At 39.4% G+C, this 21,729-nt stretch overlaps 2 protein-coding genes across 3 annotated transcripts; one reads left to right on the top strand and one right to left on the bottom strand.

The window, feature by feature from the left end:
- Positions 1-669: 669 nt before the first annotated feature.
- RPE (D-ribulose-5-phosphate-3-epimerase) lies at positions 670-14,135 on the top strand. Its single transcript, XM_088942052.1, has 10 exons — positions 670-1,024; positions 1,977-2,097; positions 2,413-2,553; positions 2,698-2,811; positions 4,584-4,662; positions 5,291-5,400; positions 5,476-5,532; positions 6,386-6,455; positions 6,595-6,680; positions 13,926-14,135. The coding sequence occupies exons 1-9, from the start codon at positions 906-908 to the stop codon at positions 6,642-6,644; spliced, it is 861 nt and encodes a 286-aa protein (XP_088798178.1). The 5' UTR covers positions 670-905; the 3' UTR covers positions 6,645-6,680; positions 13,926-14,135.
- Positions 3,445-21,151, bottom strand: LOC148854315 (phosphate transporter PHO1 homolog 3-like). Of its 2 annotated transcripts, none has more exons than XM_088942050.1 (13): positions 20,333-21,151; positions 18,030-18,393; positions 17,879-17,927; positions 17,702-17,773; positions 17,472-17,601; positions 17,087-17,207; positions 16,528-16,783; positions 16,311-16,415; positions 16,145-16,189; positions 15,905-16,054; positions 15,507-15,785; positions 15,256-15,392; positions 3,445-3,724 (listed from the first exon to the last, which is right to left on the bottom strand). In XM_088942050.1, exons 1-13 carry the CDS (start codon positions 20,955-20,957, stop codon positions 3,565-3,567), a joined length of 2,493 nt encoding a protein of 830 aa, XP_088798176.1. In that variant the 5' UTR covers positions 20,958-21,151; the 3' UTR covers positions 3,445-3,564. The 2 variants fall into 2 exon arrangements, with proteins under 2 accessions (XP_088798176.1, XP_088798177.1); XM_088942051.1 differs by lacking the exon at positions 3,445-3,724 and adding an exon at positions 14,706-15,057.
- Positions 21,152-21,729: the final 578 nt, after the last annotated feature.

The following is a 21,729-nucleotide window of genomic DNA, read 5'->3' as shown; positions in this document are numbered from 1 at the left end:
GGCATTTGTGTCTCATTTAAGTGTTGGAAACTTTCCCCCAAGTGGAAAACTTATTTACCCACCTAGGAGATGGGTATCACATACCTAGGAAAATAAAATTTTCCCACAAAATTCCTTTGACCAACTTTCTCCCCTCTCAAAACCCTTAAGATGGGGGAAAGTTGGCCAATGGGATTTTAATTCCCATTGACCAAAAACCCCTTTTTTTTTTTCAGATTTATGTAGGGACCAGGGAAAGTTTAATTTCCGGGTATCACTTATTCATCTCCTAAGTGGGTAAATAACTTTCCCACCTTGGGGAAAGTTGCCAACACTTGAAAGAGACAAAAATGTCCCTTATAAATAATGGATTTTTATGGATAAAATGGACATTACCTTATTTACATGGGAAATAAAAGAATATGAATAAATACACTTACCTACGTAAATCTTTCATGAAAACTAATTACTTGAATAAGCGCATTTAACTGAATAAATAACTTACCGAAATGGGAACGGAGGCCTAAAAATACGCCCCCCAAATGAAATTTCGGCCTTGTTTGAAAGATAGATGTTATTGACACAACGAGTGGATTTTTTGATAGGTAGTGGAAGATGCCAGTTTGATGGATGCAGACGTTTGTGAAAGTTTTCAAGTGGCGATATAAAAAAACTACCCTCGCAATTCTTAAGATCTGCCATTTTAGACCAGAACCAGGGGCCAACCGTTGAGGATAAATATGCTCACGACAAGGTTGCCACGTGTCTTGCGTAGGTTCGTTTGCTTTATTCACCCAGGATTTGGTCCGGAGCTGTCTGACTTGAAACAAAGGAAGAGAAAACTAACTTAATCCAGCGACCGGTGGGAGGGACGAGGGAGTAGGAGAAGAAATCCGGAAGAAGCACCTAACCCCAAAGAGGGAAAAATGTCTGCTACAGCTTCTTTGTGCTCGACGACTCTTCAATCCCAAATCAGTGGCTTTGGCGGCGGCCTTAAGCTTCGAAGATCATACCTCTCTCCTCCCAATTCTCTCACCTCGACAAGGTATCTTTCTTATCTCTTTTTCTCCTTTAATCTTTTATTTAGATTTTTATTTCTGGCTTTCTGTTTGATGGCTATTAGACTATTAGTTACTTAATTGAATCATTAGTTACATGTCTTCCTTTTGTACTGATGAGATCAAAGCTATTAAAACGAATTTATGCAGCTCGGTCGTAATTTTTTATGGAGTGAATCGAGGAAGATATAAGTAATTCTTGTCCCATAAAACACTATACTTTGGAATTCTACAATTCCATACACGATTTGGCTTATAAATGCCGGGAAGTATCTTGAAGTTGTAGATTTAATCTTTTGAGGTATAAATAGGAATCGAGTGGCTTAATTAAGGATGAAGAGGTTAAGGGAAATTATCTTCTTCTTTGAACATGAAAGGATTTTATGCAGGATGGGTATTGAAAGGAGGTTAGTTGAAGATGGACAGATTAAGATTTTGTTTAAAAATGAAGGAACTATGTCCTGCATATCCATAATTTGGATCTTCAAATTGCACCTTCCTTATTTGTAGTTATGCCAAGATGAACTTAAATTTTCTAGCCTGGGCATGTTCTGAAAATGGGTGAAACAGTATGTTTAATAATCTCATTGCAATTGGGACTTAATTATGTATCAGTTTTGGGTATGCAATTTGATTCGATTGAAGTTTTACAACTCACTTAATTGCTATCATATGAGGGCCTTTGTAAAAGGTCATTACCTCCCAAACCTTTTTATTGCATAAAGTGGCAGCTATCAGACTCAAACCCATGTTCTCACACTAGTAAGCTCAAGATTTTTCCATTGAGCCAAGCAATGTTCCCTATATGAGGGGCTTCAGAATTGAAGCGGAAAGTTGATTTTTGTATGGTGTTTGGAAGATGTCTCATCTATTTCTTAATATGTCCAGTGATCTATAGAGTGCAATGTTATTAGCATTATGCTAATTTCCTTTGTTCAGGTCCAGGAGGAAGTTTCAAACAACAGTGAAGGCAACTGCACGTGTTGACAAGTTCTCAAAAAGTGATATCATTGTTGCTCCATCTATTCTCTCTGCCAATTTTTCTAAGTTGGGTGAACAGGTTTTCTTCTAACTATGCTTCAGGTGTCTAATTTGAAAGTTTCCTGATGTAATTAATGGGAATATGAAACTGCTTGAACTCCCAATGGGAATATGTTTCTTGTTTTACATAACTTCTCCGTTATGTGTATCTAACTTTTGCATCAGATGTAGAATCTCTCTGATACTAGATTTAGAATTTGTATGGTATAGAAGCTCTATGACTAGCATTTAGCATTTTTATGGTGATCTTTACCAGTCCCTTCTATATTGTTAGACTCTTTAAAAAAATGAGGGGGTTTTCTTTGTGAGTTTTCAAATATTATTCTCATTTTAGGTAAAAGCAGTGGAGTTGGCGGGGTGTGATTGGATTCATGTTGATGTAATGGACGGACGCTTTGTTCCAAATATCACAATTGGACCCCTTGTAGTTGATGCGTTGAGGCCAGTGACAGATCTTCCACTGGATGTACATTTGGTATTGTTCCCTTTCCTTTAATGGCCTGAACTAGTTGGTGCATAGAGAAAGTCTAAAGCAGTATTTTTGTATTTTGTTGCATGAGTCCCATATTGATGTTGGATGGTCATCAATGATGGCTAATTTGAAAGATAAACCTTGCAGATGATTGTTGAACCGGAGCAGCGGGTACCAGATTTTATCAAAGCTGGGGCTGACATTGTCAGTGTTCACTGTGAACAATCTTCCACTATCCATTTGCATCGAACACTTAATCAAGTAAGATTAACTCTGAATTTGTGATTATACAAGTGGGTCAAAATATTGTTTGGACTAGGGAGATAATATCAAATTTTCATTTTTGCTTCTTGATTCCTTTTAGGGAAAAAAATGAAAAACTATATATCTAGATGAAAATGATACCACGCATAGTTCTGACCTGACTTGAACTGCACACAATTGACTGCTGGGCCATGTATATGCAATTAACAGGTCTGTGGGAGTTTTGACATTGGTAATGTGCATCAAGAGTCCAAAATCTGATGGAAAGAACCACCATTTGTTTATGGACAAGATGGATCATGACAAGTAGTTACCCACCTATAACTGGCTTTATGGGAAAGAAGATAGGTTGGCAAACTAGCTCTGTGTGTGTGTATGTTTCCCGTATCTCACCTCCAAAACACCCGTCTCCCTCTCAGCAGCTGCCGCTTTATCTCTTCTTTTTGACCCAGCACTTCTCCACTCAGGAAATCAGACTAGTACAGCTGGTTATCTGGTGCAGGTTTGCTCATGATCTATTCTTCTTGTACACAAACCCAACCTGAAATTCCACTACAGTCCAAGACTTGGATTGGGGAGGTCTCAAAAGAGAACAATAGGATGTCATAATATCATAGTACTCAAACCCTTCAGTGCATTTGATATTTTTAGGTTCATAAACTATTTTGTTTTCAAAAATGTCAAATCTAGTCTTTTGTTTAAGCGTATTGCTTCCCTATTACACAATCTTCATGTCATTTGATGTTGGGTTTAATCATCTGGACATGCTTGTGCAAAACATTCATTGTTAATCCCCTTAATCCTTGGTGATGAAAAGGAATTTTGTTGGTTGAAGATGCTGTTGAGTTCATTTGGGAAGCTGTCTGCTTCTTTATTAGTAATGGTAAAGTTGACATTCCATTCAACGCATCTGCACATACAAATTGAATTAACATGTAGAAACCAATGAAACATAGTACATTATAAATAAATCCAGAAACCATAAACATTGATACATACAAATTGACGACTTATAAAGAAAGAATAAACAAGCAACAAAATAATAAGATACAAATTCCTAAATGCAAATGGAATTTATATGTACACACATCAATAGGTTATAATTTATAAAGAAAAAAGAAGTAAAAATAGAAGTACATAAAAGGGTCAGTACCCAATGATGGTTCTAGCTATGTGGAACTGAAAACTGGGACCAAAATAACAATAATATAAATTGAATATATATTTAAACACCAGGCATGTATTTTTTTTTTCCTTTTTTTGGTTTTTTGATAAACCCACAAGGGATGTATTGTTTATGTAGTCATTTGGTGATATTGACCAAAATAACCATCCCTATACATGTTAAACTTTAAACTCCTATTAAAATTGTCTAGGATCACTAACTTTTGAGGCTTATGCTTCTTATAGCCTCAAACCTTGAGGCATGAGGTGTATACTCCATCTGACAAGGGTCTAACCCTCAAATCAGGACATCGAGTCTTAAGCCTAAATGCAGCCTTTGTGTGCCTTGCCTCAAGGCACACGCCCCAGTAAACCTTTTAGGATAATGCATTGAATTGCACAGGCCCTGATTTACTTGGACTGTAATGCATTTGCAGAAGGGAAAGGACAAGGAGAAAGCTAAGCCTTTTTCTGATTTTAATAAGAGGAAAAATGTATCTGATTTTTTTTTGGATATCAGTTTGTGAGAACAATATTCAATTGTTTTATTTATGCCATATCTGAGTGGTGGTTATTTATTTATTCATTTGCTTCTTATTTTTCAGGTTAAGAGTCTAGGAGCTAAAGCTGGAGTGGTTCTAAATCCAGCTACCCCATTATCTACTATAGAATATGTTCTTGATGGTAAGATTTGTTTTGTAGTACCTTCAAGAACCCTTCAATAATGAAAAGTGTTACCCTGGTTTCATAATGAAGTCTAATCATAATTTATTTCAGAAAGTTACTTTGTTTAACTTCCTGTTGGTCTGTTTTGTTTATCTTTGTGATGGGTGATATTAGCTCAAACAATGGGGAATTCCTTCATCCATAACTTGAAGTGGCTATAAATGACTTGAATTAAGAAGAATCGACAAATAGTATTCACTCCTTGAGTAGTTTCCAATTAAAGCACTCTCATCTTCCTGACTCTGTTTTCTTAACAATCCTCTTACCCCTATCTGCCTTTTTGGCTTCATGTTTGATAGTCTATCTATCCTTCTTTCTATCTAACCACATTGTCTGAGACAAAACACATGCTCTATCTATCTATCTATTTATCTACCTACATCACATGCAACAGTCTATATGCTTTCTGCCTTTCAAGAACTGAGAAAGATGATCTACATAAAAATTTTGACTAAGGCCTTGGAGCTCTCAATTGTATCTCAAAAGTTATTCTTGGTTTAATGTGTTTACTTTATCATATTATAATTTTTAGGTTTAATTATAAAATGGACATGAAAATGACCAGATTATTATCTCATGTTGGCAGTGGTTGATCTAGTATTGATTATGTCAGTAAACCCTGGATTTGGTGGGCAGAGTTTTATTGAAAGCCAAGTTAAGAAAATCTCTGAATTGAGAAGAATGTGCGCTGAGAAGGTGAATAATTATACTTGTCTATTATGCAAACTTACTTTATCCGTAGGATGATATTTTGGACTTGTACCTTGGCAGGGTGTGAATCCATGGATTGAAGTTGATGGTGGAGTTGGTCCAGCAAATGCATATAAGGTGCTCCAATGAGATTTTCTGTGCTTTTTGTGTATGGTTTTGCTTGAATGGAGATATGATCCTAGGTAGATAGTGTTGCAATTTTTTTATGTTCTGCATGACAAGTTGTTATACATGAGGTCATGCTTTCAAGTCCAGCTAACTCTCCAGAAAATAAAAGGGAACTCCAAATTGTTGGGATCTGGATCTGATTATGATGCTTGAAGTGTGAATATATTCATACAACAAAAAAAAAGGCTAATTACATGTGTTATGTTTGTGCCTTGAATTCTCTGTGGTGACCTGCTTCATGAATCCGCTCCAAAATAATTTGAGAAAAACCTGAAGGCAAAATTTTATGGACCCAATCCATATTCAGCTCATAGGTCCGAACTGAATACGAAGAGTTATGTATTTCGGGGGTTTTCTCTCTTGTACACTTAGTCTTTGTCTTACGAGAGAAGAGTAAGACATTGAGTGTATTTGGGGTTTAGGGTTTTCTGTGAGTGAGGTTGTGAGTGCACAACTCTGTATTTCTTCTCCATTTCTGACTACATAGTGGATTTCTTCTCCTCCTTTGCCCGTGAACGTAGGCTATAAGCTGAACCACATAAATCTGTGTGTTCTCTGTGCTCTCCTCTTTGTCTCTGTTTTACTTTCATTTTGGGTGCCATTCGAATCTGCTTTTCTTGGGTTTTTTGCAACAACATTACCAAATCAAATGTCAAGTTGTCAGGCTCTAAGAGTCAGCAGATCTACTTTTTTTTTTTTTTTCTATATCTTATGCTTAGATGCATTTTTATCTAGGCTTCATTCCATGCTTTAATCTATTATAAACCATAACTTATCTGTGACTTTTGTTATATTCTGACAGGTTATTGAAGCTGGAGCGAATGCATTGGTTGCTGGTTCTGCTGTCTTTGGAGCTAAAGATTATGCTGAAGGTATTGATCCATTATTCCTTCCCAAAATTTTCACATAGACATTTACTTAATCTGTTTTCCTGCTTTCTGCTAATGGCTCTAAAAACTTCAGAGGTCTACCTGCCTATTTACATGCATAAAATGTTATTATTGCATGCAGCTATAAGAGGGATCAAGACCAGCAAAAGGCCCCTAGCAGTTGCGGCATGAAGTATTTATTGTTCCAAAGATTGGGTCCTATACAAAGTTAGTTCCACATTCTTCACTTCCATGTATATTTCCTTGTTAATGTGCCCAACAACTCCATGGATTTTGTGAATTGAATGTTTCAGTTTCAAAATATGACAGAGTCATTTTCATATGCAGTATGGCCTTTGGTAAACATGTTAAAAGAAAAAATGAAATCTGATGACAATATCTGTCATTTAGTGCTGTAAATAGACATGTTTTTCTTGGAAAGAAAAACTTTTCTTTCAGCATATGCTTGTCATTATTCATTATTTACATTACTAGTGTAACAGGGGTTTATGGTTTATATGATTAGATATATTCATGCCAATTTAAATATGTGGGCATCTGATGTGGTTTTCTTTCGCAATGTCAAATTCATACCAAGTAAAATTAAGAGAAAGGAAAAATGTGAAGTAAATAGTGTAGCATTCAATTTAATGAGTAGTAATGTTCCATGTACAGAACATAATATGCATGTTTTCAAGGGCCTCACTAGAAATAATATTCTGATACGTGCATGTGCATGCATGCACTAGGCACACAGCAGCCGAAGACCCGGTCAAAGTGGATAGCAGCAGAAGACCCGGTCATGTTAGCTCTTAGTTGGGATAAGCCTTAGCCATTCAGTTTTAATTCTGTTAGAATAGATAAGTCTTCAATTCTGTTCCTAGATAAGTGCATTCTGTTTTTCTGTTGATAAGCTCCTAAGATTAAGGGGCAGTAGTTCCTATTTCTACTCCCAGTTTGTAGCACAATAAGGCTATAAATATAGCCTGAATGAATGGAGTTGGCATTGGCTTTTCTACAAACAAACTCTCTCTCTCTCTTCTCCTTATTCTAGACCCTTCTCCCTCTTGTTAGATAACTTGAGCGTATCATTGGTATCAGAGCCGGTTCGACCATGGACACCCGTGGAAAGACTAACGTGGAGTTCCGCAATGAGGTCAATGAAACCTTAGCGCGACATGAGTCGAGCATCGACCAAGTGAACACTGTCTTACAAGCAGTGTTAACCGAACTCCAAGCCCTTCAAGCCTCACGAACCACTCCCAATACCACTCCCGAGACCAACCCCTTCGCCCATGAAGAATCCTCACTTCCCCATACTTCCCATTCAAGCTCCACCCATGACCACCCTCATCAACACGCCAAGCTGTCATTCCCAAAATTTAACGGGGATGATCCGAGCGGTTGGATTTATAAGGCGGAACAATATTTTGAATTTCAAAATATTATTCCGGACCAACAGGTGCAGATAGCTTCCTTCCATTTGGAAGGCATCGCCTTACAGTGGCACAGGTGGTTGACCAAGCATCGTAGACCGCTCACATGGGAAGAACTCTCCAAAGCGGTGTTACAACGGTTCGGCCCCACCGACTATGAGGACCCATCAGAGGCATTAACCCACCTGAAGCAAACCACCACTGTGACGGCTTATCAAGAAGCCTTTGAGAGGCTCTCTCACCGAGTTGACAGCCTGCCCGAGAGTTTTCTCATTGGCTGTTTCATTGCAGGACTTCGTGATGACGTTCGTTTAGATGAGAAGATCAAGCAGCCTCGAACCTTGATAGAGGCGATTGGAGTGGCCCGGTTAATTGAGGAACGAAATCACTTACAGCGGAGAGCTAGCCAGCCGGTTCGATCCCCATCAGCCATGACAACCCAGAAGGCGTCACCCAACCCCATGGCCGGTGTACTTGGGCCTCCACCAAGCTCGCGCGCGAACTAGGTTTCCAGTGCCCCTTCCCCAACATTCCGGCGACTCACCAACCAGGAGGCGCGAGAACGTCGTGAGAAGGGGCTATGTTACTACTGTGATGAGAAGTTCACCCCCAGCCACCGTTGTGCACGTCCACAAATGTTCATGATTGAGGATCCAGAACCGGCGGACGTGGAGACAGTCGAATCAGAGGAAGAAAACCAAGAAGCCATCCCTGAAATCTCCTTCCATGCTATTGCAGGAGCTGAGCACCTGCAAACCATACGTGTTCTTGGGAAACTGAAAAACAAGAACGTGACTGAATTAATTGACGGCGGCAGCACCCACAACTTCATTGACCAAGCCATCGTCTCCAAGTTCGGGTTGCCAGTGAACCGAGACAAGAAATTTCAAGTTATGGTGGACAATAGTGAAAAGATCGAGTGCATGGGGCAGTGCCGAGCTCTCACCCTCGCCATTCAAGGACACCCCGTTACCGCTGACTATTATGTTCTTCCCGTCGCAGCATGCTAGTTGGTGTTGGGAGTACAGTGGCTAGAGACGCTTGGACCCGTCGAGATGGATTACAAACAACTAACCTTGACGTTCAAAGGGACTCTCTTGCACCTTCCAAGGATTGGGACGAGCCAGCATCGAAGCCTTAACCAACAAGGAATGCAATGGGTTACAAGGTACAGGATTTTTTTTTCAAATAGTTCCTTCACATTAGAAGCGGCCAACCAGGTTTTCTTCCACCCGAGATGGACCACCTTCTCATCGAATTTTCTCATGTGTTTGAGCCGCCCACAAGCCTACCTCCTAAACGACCACATGACCACCAGATTGCATTGCTTCTCGACAAAGGACCGATTAGTGTGAGGCCGTATCGATACCCATATTACCAAAAGACCGAAATAGAGAAGATGGTGAAGGAGCTTTTGCAGACAGGGCTGATAAGACCAAGCAATAGCCCATTTTCATCGCCGGTTTTGCTAGTGAAGAAGGCTGATGGAGCTTGGCGGTTTTGCGTGGATTACCGAGCACTGAACGAAATCACTATTAAAAACAAGTATCCCATCCCCGTGATTGATGAATTATTAGATGAGCTCTATGGCACCAAATTTTACTCCAAACTAGATCTACGGTCGGGATACCATCAGATTCGAGTGCAAGAAGAAGACGTTCCTAAAACGGCCTTCCGAACACATGAAGGGCATTACGAGTTCTTAGTGATGTCGTTCGGTTTGACGAATGCACCTGCATCTTTTCAAAGCCTCATGAACGACCTCTTCCGCCCATACCTCTGGAAATTTATTTTGGTCTTCTTCGATGACATTTTGGTTTATATTCTAAATCATGGGAAGACCACCTATCTCATTTGAGAGTTGTTCTAACTGTATTATCCTCTAACAAATTATTTGCAAAAATGTCAAAATGTCAATTTGGTGTTTCGCAGGTCGAGTACTTGGGTCATGTGATCTCAGAACAAGGCGTGCCCGTTGATCCAACCAAAATACAAGTTGTTCTCGCATGGCCTACACCGATGTCAGCAAAGGGGGCCCATGGCTTCCTCGGGTTAGCAGGATATTACCAGAAGTTCATCCGCGACTTCGGAAGCATTGCAGCTCCCTTAACCCAATTGTTGACCAAAGGGGGATTCCAATGGAACGAGGCAGCAAGTTGGCCTTTCAGCAGTTGAAGAAGGCACTCACTTCACCGCCAATCCTACGTCTACCAGATTTCTCCCAACAGTTTGTGATTGGCGCCATCCAGCAAGACCAACCGGTGGCCTACTTCAGTGAAGCATTGAAAGGTTCAGCCTTGGCATTATCAACCTATGAGAAGGAGATGTTGGCTATTGTCAAAGCCGTTAAGAAATGGCGCCCATATCTACTTGGGAAACCATTCACAGTTTGCACCGACCAAAAAAGTCATAAATATTTACTCGAGCTGAGGATAACCACACCGGCACAAACGCGGTGGCTACCAAAGATACTGGGCTACGACTATGAGATCGAGTATAAAAAAGGGGCTGAGAACCAAGGTGCGGATTCCTTGTCACGTATGGCTGAATTTCAGTTTCTTTCCATCTCTATACCACACGCAGACTGGTGGCCGACGCTACAGGAAGAGGTCAAACAAGACACCTTTTATGGGGAATTGATGAAAAAGCAACCCTCCCACAAGTTGCTTCAACGGGATGGGGTATGGTTCAAGGGGGACAAGATTTATTTGAGCCCCGCCTCCACCTTGATTTCAAAGGTGGTGGCGGACTGCCACTCATCCCCTGTAGGACACTTTGGGTTTTATAAGACCCTCTCTCGCATCAAGCACAACTTCCTTTGGCCCCACATGCGACGGACGGTGAAGGAATTCTTGTAGCAATGTGACGTATGTCAACACTTCAAAACAGATTGCATGAAACCAACGGGATTGCTTCATCCATTACCAATTCCTACTCAAATGTGGACATACATCTCCATGGACTTTATCGAAGGATTGCCTCCCTCCAATGGGTACACAGTTATCATGGTAATTGTGGATCGGTTGACAAAATATGCCCACTTCATTCCCTTAGAACACCCATTCACTGCCACCACAGTCGCGAAGGCATTTGTTGCCAACGTTGTCCACCTACACGGAGTACCAACATCCATTGTTAGCGACCGTGACAAGGTATTCATTAGCTCATTCTAGTAGACACTTTTTCAGATGCATGGGACGAAATTGTGTATGAGCTCAAGTTACTACCCCCAAACCGATGGGCAAACCGAAGTTGTTAACCGGACGTTGGAGCAATATCTACGGTGCTTTGCAGGTGACCAGTCACGAAAATGGTTAGAGTGGGTTCCTTGGGCAGAATACAGCTACAACACCTCCACTCACTCTTCCACCAAAATGACACCCTTCGAAGCAGTCTACGGGATCCCACCCCCTAGTCTCCTGACCTATGTACCAGGTACTGCTCGAGTAGGGGCAGTTGACGAATACTTGTGTGACCAGGGCATCATCCTACGCAAGCTACAACATAACCTCCAGGTAGCCCGGAATCGGATGAAATGTCAAGCGGCCAGCACCGACGAGAAGTCTCGTTCGTAGCAGGTGACTTCGTGTATGTGAAGCTACAGCCTTACCGGCAGACATCGGTGGCGTTTCAGCGTTCTATGAAGCTCGCCCCACGTTATTTTGGGCCATACCCAACCATTGAGAAGATTGGTCCAGTAGCCTACCGCTTAGCCTTGCCTCCCGGCTCTCAAATCCACGATGTGTTTCATGTTAGTTTGCTACGGAAGCACTTGGGACCCATTACCCCTACTTCCACTCAGCTTCCTCCAATCTCGGATACTTCGACCATCCTACCCCAACCAGAAACAATCTTGGATCATCGTATTATTCACAAGGGCAAATACCGCCCAAAATCCGAAGTCTTGGTCAAATGGATTGAAGCGCCAACTGAGGATGCAACCTGGGAGAATGAATGGCGCTTCAGAAAATCTTATCCCGACTTCCTTGCGGACAAGGATCCTTCAGGGGGGAGGAAATGATACGTGCATGTGCATGCATGCACTAGGCGCACAACAGCCGAAGACCCGGTCAAAGTGGATAGCAGCAGAAGACCCGGTCATGTTAGCTCTTAGTTGGGATAAGCCTTAGCCATTCAGTTTTAATTCTGTTAGAATAGATAAGTCTTCAATTCTGTTCCTAGATAAGTGCATTTTGTTTCCTAGATAAGTGCATTAGATAAGTCTTCAATTCTGTTCCTAGATAAGTGCATTCTGTTTCCTAGATAAGTGCATTCTGTTTTTCTGTTGATAAGCTCCTAAGATTAAGGGGCAGTGGTTCCTATTTCTACTCCCAGTTTGTAGCACAATAAGGCTATAAATATAGCCTGAATGAATGGAGTTGGCATTGGCTTTTCTACAAACAAACTCTCTCTCTCTCTTCTCCTTATTCTAGACCCTTCTCCCTCTTGTTAGATAACTTGAGCGTATCATATTCCGAAGAGAGGAACATTTAATAATTTGACTTCTCAAAGTATGATATCATAAAATAAGCAAAACCTCTTCCTCAAGGGTCCTTTCTGTTGGTTATATACACGTGGTTGATACTTCATCAATATGGGAGGAAAAAAAAGAAGAAAAAAAATGGTTGAGTGATACTTTGATAACTGTTTGCAGTGGCTTCTCATTAGCAATGTTGCATTATGGTTCAACAGAAGGAGGCATTGCTTGGTTAGTGGTAAAATCTCAGGCTAGCAAGCATGAGAACATGGGTTCAAGTCTGACAGTGGCCACTACAGCTTCAACCTGTGCTGTTAAAATTTTTGTGAAGAGTTTGGAGAGTTTATCTGCTTTAAATTGTTCCTCCTTGATTAGTTATTCAAAATTTTGTACCAATGTTTCTTTTTCTTTTTCTTTTTGGGTTGCTTGGTGTGGGAGTTGATCATTGAGTGTGGAGTTTCTATCTTAGTATATTTAGTAGTTAGAGGTGTGGCAGTACAGGAATTTTACAAGCTGATGCAATTGAGATAGAATGGATCCCTGCCTTTGTTGGTGGTCTGAATCCAGTAGTCATCCGTTTGAAATGGGGATAGAAGAGTACGGGGTCCTGGCTACAAAGTTAAAATTTTCTTCCTTAAATTATTTTGTTGGATTTTTTGGGGATAGGGAGCGTTATTTTAGGGTTGAAACTTGGGTTATGGGCCCGGCCTGGAAGCCCAGGCCTGGTGGATTGTAAAATCTTCATATTGGGTGCCTGACTTGCACCCCTAGTCTTTTTCTCGGAGGTGTGTAAGCACCATATTTTCCAAACATGATCCTTATATAGATGATAGTAGTTGAACAAATTTTTACAGTTGGTCATCTGATATCTTGACAGGTAGGCGTGCTAGATTTTTCTGACACTTCTATCAGATAGTGAAATGATCTATTGCTTTCTATTACTTTGCTGGTATTTGTTGAAGATTTGGTGGCAAATTATTACTTTTTTTGGGCAATATTGGGCGATTTTCTGTAATTTACAGAATCAGAGATGCTTGTTCATGCATGCTAGGACCACATTCGCTGATAACCTTATAGAAGTTGTCATGGTATATGTTTTAATTCATTTTTTTATTTTAATATATTTTCTCTCGTAGATGGAACTTGGAATTTTTATTTGCACATCAATGCAAGGTTTATCCTTTTGCCAAAAATAAAAATAAAAAAAAAATGTTGCAAAATTGAAAATAGGGCACAAGCTTTACAGGTCAAGAAAAAGAACACCTTACTTCATTCTAATTTTACCTAACTGAAATTATGTTCTTTTCACAGATCTCTTAATATTGTATTGTGTGTATTCATACTTATTGCTATACTTGCACAGCATTGCATCAAGCTAGCAACTTATGTAAATATTTTGAGGTCGTTACCAAATATAAAAAGAAAAAATTTCTGCATTGCTTATTCTTCATATATTGTGCTAACGGAGGCATAGTTGCATATTATAGAGAAGGCAGGCTTAATGTCCCATTTGGCCAGATGCTCCAGCTAATGTATATATAATTCTCTTCATGTTTGCAGATATTATTTCACAGAAGGCTGAACTAAGCAGAACTCTACTAGCTGATATCAGCGGTCTTTTTCCATTATATTTCTGTGATCTTCTCAAAAAACAATAAAGAATCCAGCTTGGTATTTGGTTAGGGTAGCATATGTTGTATAGGAAATTAATTGAAGTAAATTGTGATTGCTTTTCTGTTTAAGAAGTCATTTTTCTAATTTTATGTTTAATGATTCCATCTTCCCCCGCCCCTCCCCCCCCCCCCCCCCCCCCCAATAGGAAGGTTTTTGGCATTGCTGTGTTTCACAACCACTGTGTTCATACTTTCTTCCCCTTTAATATTAGGCTGCGGTTTTTTAATCGATCAGCATCACCATTCACAGTTTAAGCTTTAGAGGTAGCTCCATCTCATACTCATTCTGGAGCACAACTGCATGCAGAGCACCACCTTGGCTGCCCCTCTCTGTCGCATTGTGAAACTCTAGTAATATTTGCCTTTCTGATTCTATAATAAAATAAAAAAAAAGCTTATTAACTGTCATTTCTATGCCAAGGCATAAATTTTAGACAAGCCTGTGAGTGGAGTCATTTGAAAAGGAGAAAAGAAAAACCCAATAACTACTCATCCAGTTCTTCTGTCGTTCTGAGACGGACACCTGTGTAATGATTCTGCAATATCACCTTGGGGTGTTAAAACTTAAAAGGCTTTAGTTATCTGGGAGACGGTTGGGCCTCGTTTCTGCTATTCTACCAACTCTTAGTTTCTGTCTTTCCCCCCATTGTCCCTGTGAACGCCCAAATGATCCTATTACCTTCCGTATGAATTTATTCAATTTTTATGATTTGTCGTAATACATTGCAAGTGACATAAGTCACAAGTTCGAGCAATGTCTAAACAGAGAAATTTTTGTTGTACCGCTTACAAATGTACCTTACATATTCAATTCTACAAGCTTTGATTTTGGTTCTGTGTGTTGTTGTGTTTAATTTTTAAGGATTTTGCCACGGAAAATAGTAAAGATTTGCTTGTGGGCTTTCTGTATTCAGTCTTCCTACTCATCCCTATCTTCGTCCTCGTCATAACTGAAGGGGAGTGGTACTGATTTGAAAGCACGATATTTTCCAACATTGTTCAAGTGCTCATTCTCCAACCTGAACAGAGGAAATTCTAATTATCATCAGAGAAACAGAACGAACAGCATATGGAAGAAAATGGTTCCTTTTCCTTGCCTACAAAAGGTTCCTAGTGAAGGAAACTTTCTTTGCTTTTCTCAGCTATGCTCAGAGAGGCAAGAGTAAGATTTCAAGGGATAATCTTAATTAACTGAAGCGTTTAACTGTAAGACATACCTGAAGAAATTCCATATGCCACGACGAATGATCTCTAAGGTGGCAAAGATTGCAACTAAGGCTTCTCTGTGTAAGAAAGGCACCTTCAGAGGCAACACAGTTTGCAGCCACGCAAATCTCAGCAGCACATTCAATATCTGCAATTAGTATGTGTGGAAATATGTGAAAGATCGATCATACTAGACTAAGACTGGGAAGTGGGAAATCAATCAAAATGCTATATAGTTGCTAGATGATGCTGCTGTACATACCATGGCTCCAAAATAAACACCTTGCCGTGAGATGAGAAGCTTGTCTCTCAACCATGGGTTCTTCGAGCGACGTTGCAGAAGTCCCCAATCAAAAACCAGGTCCCAGTATGTACTCACAATTGCTGAGACGATTGAAGTGGCCACAGCCATGATTCTCCAAGTCATTCCCTCTGAAAGGCTGTAAGCTGTTCTCATGACAACAGCTAGAACAGTTGAGAAGTACTTCAGGGCGTTGTATCCTTGCATTCGGTCCTTTTCTTCAATCCAGCGCCGGATGCACTAAAATTAAATGAAAACACCTTATATCTCGAGTTTCAAGTGCCAGAATTGAAGATGGATCAACATGGAGCTTCAATGCAATTAATGAAGGTAGCTGGAGTACTGGAACCAGTGCCTACCTGAAGGCAGCGGCACCAATATGGAATCACGGCGACAATGTAAAGGAAAACTTTATAAATTTCACTTTGTTTGCAAGCGTTTCGTCGGTGTTTGTAGTCTCCCCAGATATAGTAGCAGACATAGAATTGCAGGCTTCTGATAGCTTGGACCTGTAATAGAACAATAACAAGCATTTGTTGGTCAGATTCAAACAAACTGGATTACTGGTACAAAGCATCTAATATGGGTCTTCACCTCACCTGGCTAGTAAGCTGGTCTGCCAAGAAGAAATCTGGGAGGGTGACCTGTAATTAAATTAATTAAGGATAACATGCTTGTAAATAAATATATAATTTTCTCGATCTGCAATTTCGTCATCCATCATGTCCCTGAAGAATTTCTCTTCAGCAATCAAGCCAGCATTACCTTGTAGAAAGGAGAACACAGGCAGTGGAATGCACACCTAAGTAGGAAGAAGCGGCTTGATCGATATATGATGTTGAATGGGCAGAATGCTATGACAAGTAGAAGCTGCACTGAGAAGGATTATTAGTCAAATGCAGACCCTTTGTAATTCTAATTAAAGCTTCATCACCAACAGATCTAATGGGAAGAAGTTGATGGGTGAGCCCAGGAATCATACAATAACTAGTCCCAGTGGCAGTAGTTCACTGTTGCCGTAGTCCTTTGTTTCTTGATCCATCTCCATGTCCAGGTTTGAGATCACAGTGCCAAGTGCAAGAACTGCAAGACCAAAGGCGAGGAGCAAGACTTCTCGATAACCCAACTCGGTTCCTTGCTTCAAACCCAATATGAATGAATAATTGACTCTGTATCGCGTCCAGAAGTGTATATTCCCGGCGTACATGACCATATGTAGGAATATGAATCCAAACAAGCTGCAGGTATCAAGCATACTTGCTCAAAATTGTGAAATCTTCCAATTATATATGTAACAGCTTAGATTGTTTCCTGCATCGATTCGACCTTGCTTTTACAGTATTTAAGTAACTACGTGGTCTTTCTGGCTAGCTACAGAAAGCAGAAAGGAGAAAAGCTATACTGCAGGCTACTTTCTCAAATTCAGAGCTTTGTGAATCATCCATACTTATGGGTATCCATGATTCATTCATACTCAATAACTACAGTAGTGGAATTAGTGATAAGGGACACGAGGAGATATCTCTGATTAATTAGCTGACCTGTATAGTGGAAACATGTTATCCATGTATTGAGTACCCTCTTTCTTTTCTATGATATGCCTGAGACGTATAATGATAGCTATGACTACTATGAGAGCCGTTACACAGCCGCTAAGATAACCTGATCAATTACCACAATATTCAATTTATCAGTTACATTCATATTGATAATTGATTGATTGAAATGTGAAATGGGTTGGTTTGATACAAAATAAGAGAGAAACTAATAGACAACTTTTCAGCCTAAGGGATCGATCTCCCTTAATTTTCACCTTTGTTTTTTTTTTTTTTTTTCTTTTACATTAGAGCATTAATTAAGCAGGTCGAAGGTAAAATTAACAAACCAACTCATTTCCTCTCATAGAAGTAGGTAGTAATTACATACCCACAGAAAAGGTTACTCTATGCCTTTCTGGCTTTGCCTTGGGTCTCAAGATGTTCATGCCTCTACTGCGGTTGGAGTTTGCGAAGTGCTTGATGAATGTAGCTTCCACCCTCTCCATGAGCTTAGACAACTGTGAGGAGCGAGAGAACATACAAGCCAATGAATGACAATTAATTATGAGCCAACGGATTCATCAGAAGAAGAATTGATACGTGGTACGTGGTACTTGCCTCATCAGAGTTGCCGAGGTAGGAGTTATCAAGCATTTTCATGTAAGCTCCTGATGCACTTCGTGAGGTCACCTATATTATTGAAGTGTACGTATAAGAGATCAGCAGGTCGATCATTTGAAATACTTAAATATAAATTTTGGGTTTTATATATATATAAAGCGGAGATATGATCACCTTGTCAAATTTCTTCATGATCTTTGAGAAGGCCAAAAGATTGATAAAGCTGGTTCATTCAGTACTAAAGAAATTAGATGGTTAATTTGCAAAACTAAAAGATAATAAGGCTCCCGGCCCACATCGGTGGAAGATGTCCAGAAATTGTCACCTGTAGCTCTTGAGGAGTCGAAGTTTATGATAAAACTCAACAAAAGCCCGGTTCAGTTGTTCCTGAATTCTCTTGAGCTCCCGTTTTCTGAAATTCAACTCTGAACTTTTGGAGAGTTTGATGACGCCTTTTAACGTGGACACAGGAGACTCCAGTGGGTTGATGATCTTCACCTGGTTAAGGACATCTAGTGGAGCTGGTCTATTAGCTTTGACAATACTGTTCGGCTTCTTTTTATGGATAACATGATGGCTAATTTTGGTTTGGCTGATGATGTCAGCTGTTTCCTCAACCTCAACCAACTCTTCTGATGAACTTCCTCTGTTACTAGCTTCAGCTTCTTCTATGACATCCATGTGCCTTGCTGCAAGTTCATTATTATCTGGTTATTATAAATTTCAAATTAATTGAATATCGGAAGCTAGCCGATTTAACCAGTAATGAATTGAATTGAATAATCACTCAAACGAATCAACAATCATTCATGCAGATATACAAATTAATATTGGACAAATTAAAAACTTTTAACTGGCTTTAAGCCCCTTAACTCTAAATTTTGAAGTTTTCAAACCGTTGTTGCCGTTGAACTGTTTGAAATGTCACTTGGTGTCGATTGATTCCGGTTTGGGTTAATCCCAAACCTAAGAATGACTTGATTTGACCCAGGTGGTTCAACGGTCGACCCATTTGACTAATACAACCGGTGACCGACGGGTTACAGATTATATGCATATAATGTAAGAAAGCTTTTAATGGCCATAATTTTGTGTTTAGTGGTCAAGTTTGGATGATTTATATTTTTTGTTTTCAGGTAATCTTTGCAATCTATGCATTGCAAGGAGCCAAGGGTGCCTTGGCCAACTATTTTTCTCAAAATATGTTTTTTTCGTCCGAAATCTTAATTTTTAGTATAAAAAGTTAAATTAAAACTTATACATGCACGAGAATGTCCTCAATTAATTCATGACAAGATGTCCTCAATTAATGCATGGCTGGATGTGGTGTAGGAATAAACCCCAATTCATACACATACAATGATCTGTCATGGATTCATGGGCTGACCTGCAACATGGAGGGTAAACAGTAAAGCCTCTAGGTCTGTTTTTCAAAAACTGCTCTAATAAAAAATCTGATGATGCCAGATTAAAACGTGAAGATTCATTCATTTAATAAGGTGTTCAAAATATTGATACACCCCAATACTTTCAAAGTGATGAATTGATATTTTTTTTTCAAAACATCAGTTTTAGACATATTTTTCTATTATTTAATTAATAAAAAACAGTTTCCTAAAAACAGCTTTAAATGTGTATCCAAAATCCAAAGATCCGATCCGGATCAGGTAAGCATGCACAACGTTGTAAGTAGGATGAATGAACATTTGAAAAAATTTTTAACACCTGCCCTTAAAATACCTCCAACATGGAGTTTTTATTGTTCAGATGTCAGATTATATTTATCAAGTACTCGTTAAATTTGAACATTGTATATTAGATTTAGTTCCACCCTTATGAGTGGGATTTTTATTAGATGGCGAAGTCATTGTTATGAACTGCGTTGGTTCAAGGCTGAAGCTACATTCTTTACCCCGAAAAATAAAGAGGTTGGAGCTACATCGCTGTTGCAAAGGTTAATTACGACGGTTGCAGAGTACTAATTAAAGGATAAATGCTATCACCTAAACCACCAATATACTTGATTAGCTTGTTCCACCGAATGGGCATCGATTAAAGTGTAAATAGTGACTCATCGACCGACCAGAATGCGAGTTAGCTTCCCTCCGGCAGCTATCGAACGGGTTCCGGTTTGAATTCACAAATGACAAACCAGGAGAATAACTGAATTACCACAAGTCAGACAATTGGTACTTAAAATAACTGACACCTAGGGGAGGATTTCTTTTCTTGGGTAGCCACAATATAGGAAGTACATTTGGTAAACACTTTGTAAATATTGTGACAACTGTTAAAAGTTATTTTTATCTTTTTCAATGTAATTGAGGGTATTTCAACTATTTCATTAATTGCTATGTATTAATTATTTAGATCCAAACAACATCCACATTATATGTTTATGCGCATATAGATATTTTACACGTAATAGGAAGTGCATGAAAAAGTGTAGGTGACCCGGGTCGTATAGTAATGCATTGTGATCAGCAGATCCGAACTCGAGCCACCCATCTTTCTTTGTCTGGTCCACGAATAGAGGTGGTGTTTCTTGTTTTTTTATCACAGGACCCACCATATATACGAAGTCTCAAGTCTGTACGATAATATTAAATTGTAGTAATTACTACTAACCTGCAACAGTAGTGGTTCTTCTAGCACCGGAGGTAGTGGAGGCTGTGACAGTAGCGGCGGAGGTAGCGACATCTGAAGCAAGACGACTGATCTCGGCGGTTTCGTTGAACCCCAGCGACAGCGTGGGCTTCTCCACTTTAATCCGAAATGCTATAAACGCTTCCATCTGTTTATTCAACATGGCGGCCTCTTTCAACATCCCCTCCGTTTTAGACCTGCAAAACTTGTTCACTTTGTTCAACTCGTCATCAAGCCTCCTCAAGAACACCAGCTCGTACTCTCCTCCTTCGTCGGACAGCTTGCGAAAATCAGTCCGGTAGCACCCCTCGGATCCCTCTCCCTGCGCTGCCTTCACAAGTATTACATGGTCCTGATGATCAATATTATTGTCTTCTCGGTTGGGGGAGATCTTCACACCATGGTGCCTTTGCGTTAGCCCGCTGAACGCACTGTACAAAGACATCTTTCGCTTTAGGAGGGAAGCCGATGTAGCCCCCGCCGGCGACCTGTTTCTTTGCTTGAAGCGTTGGATATCTTTGAGTAGGGACTTGAGATAGTTGTAGTCCATGTAGGCTTCCTGCCACTCCGGCACCATCTGTGAAGCAAATTCCTTGCCGAACTTCATCTTTCCTTCTTTTTTTTCTTTCGCCGGTCGAGTAAGGGGTAGGAGTGTAGGACCGTAGGATGGATGGTAGAAACTCTTTAATTAACACAATTTATATATATATGGAGGCTTGACACTTATATCTTTTTTGCTGTCTAAAATTACTAACAAGATTGCTACGTATAACACAAGTTTCTCTATATTAAAAATTTATAGCAATGGCATGTATAAAACAAATCTTTTTATATATAATTGACTCCATGGCATTCAAAAATTATAGTAGTGCCACATACAATTATTTAATATTATAATATCCTATCAAATCTTCTATTTTCTATCTCAATTTTTATTTATTCATTTATTTATTTTATTTTTATTATTTAAACATTTATTTATTATTTTACTAAATGATTTATTTATTTAGAAATAATTTATTAACAAATTATTCTCTCCCCTTGAGCCTAATATTTAGTATTATCAACGGATCGATCTGGTTCGAGATAGCCTATACCAATCCCACCTCAATAGACTTTTTTTTTAATTTATTTATTTTATTTAACAAAAATTAGGGCTAAACCAATGGGTTGCGTCTATCTTAATGGAGCTAAATTGACCGAACACAAATAAACGGGTTTTAGTTCTATGATTTTATTTTGATTAATTATTAGATTGATTGTGGTGCTTAAATTGTGGTGAATTTATTTCTCAATTTTGAATTATTTCTATATTTTGTGGTTTATTTTGTATAACAATATTTAGTGTTTAAATTGTGCTGCATTGTGGATAGTTTACT

Source organism: Nelumbo lutea, chromosome 4, assembly GCF_056320005.1.
Source record: "Nelumbo lutea isolate HS-2025 chromosome 4, American lotus-T2T, whole genome shotgun sequence".
Lineage (NCBI taxonomy): Eukaryota > Viridiplantae > Streptophyta > Magnoliopsida > Proteales > Nelumbonaceae > Nelumbo > Nelumbo lutea.
The sequence above is the reverse complement of the archived record's forward strand: the minus strand, read 5'-3'. Positions and strand labels throughout refer to the sequence as shown.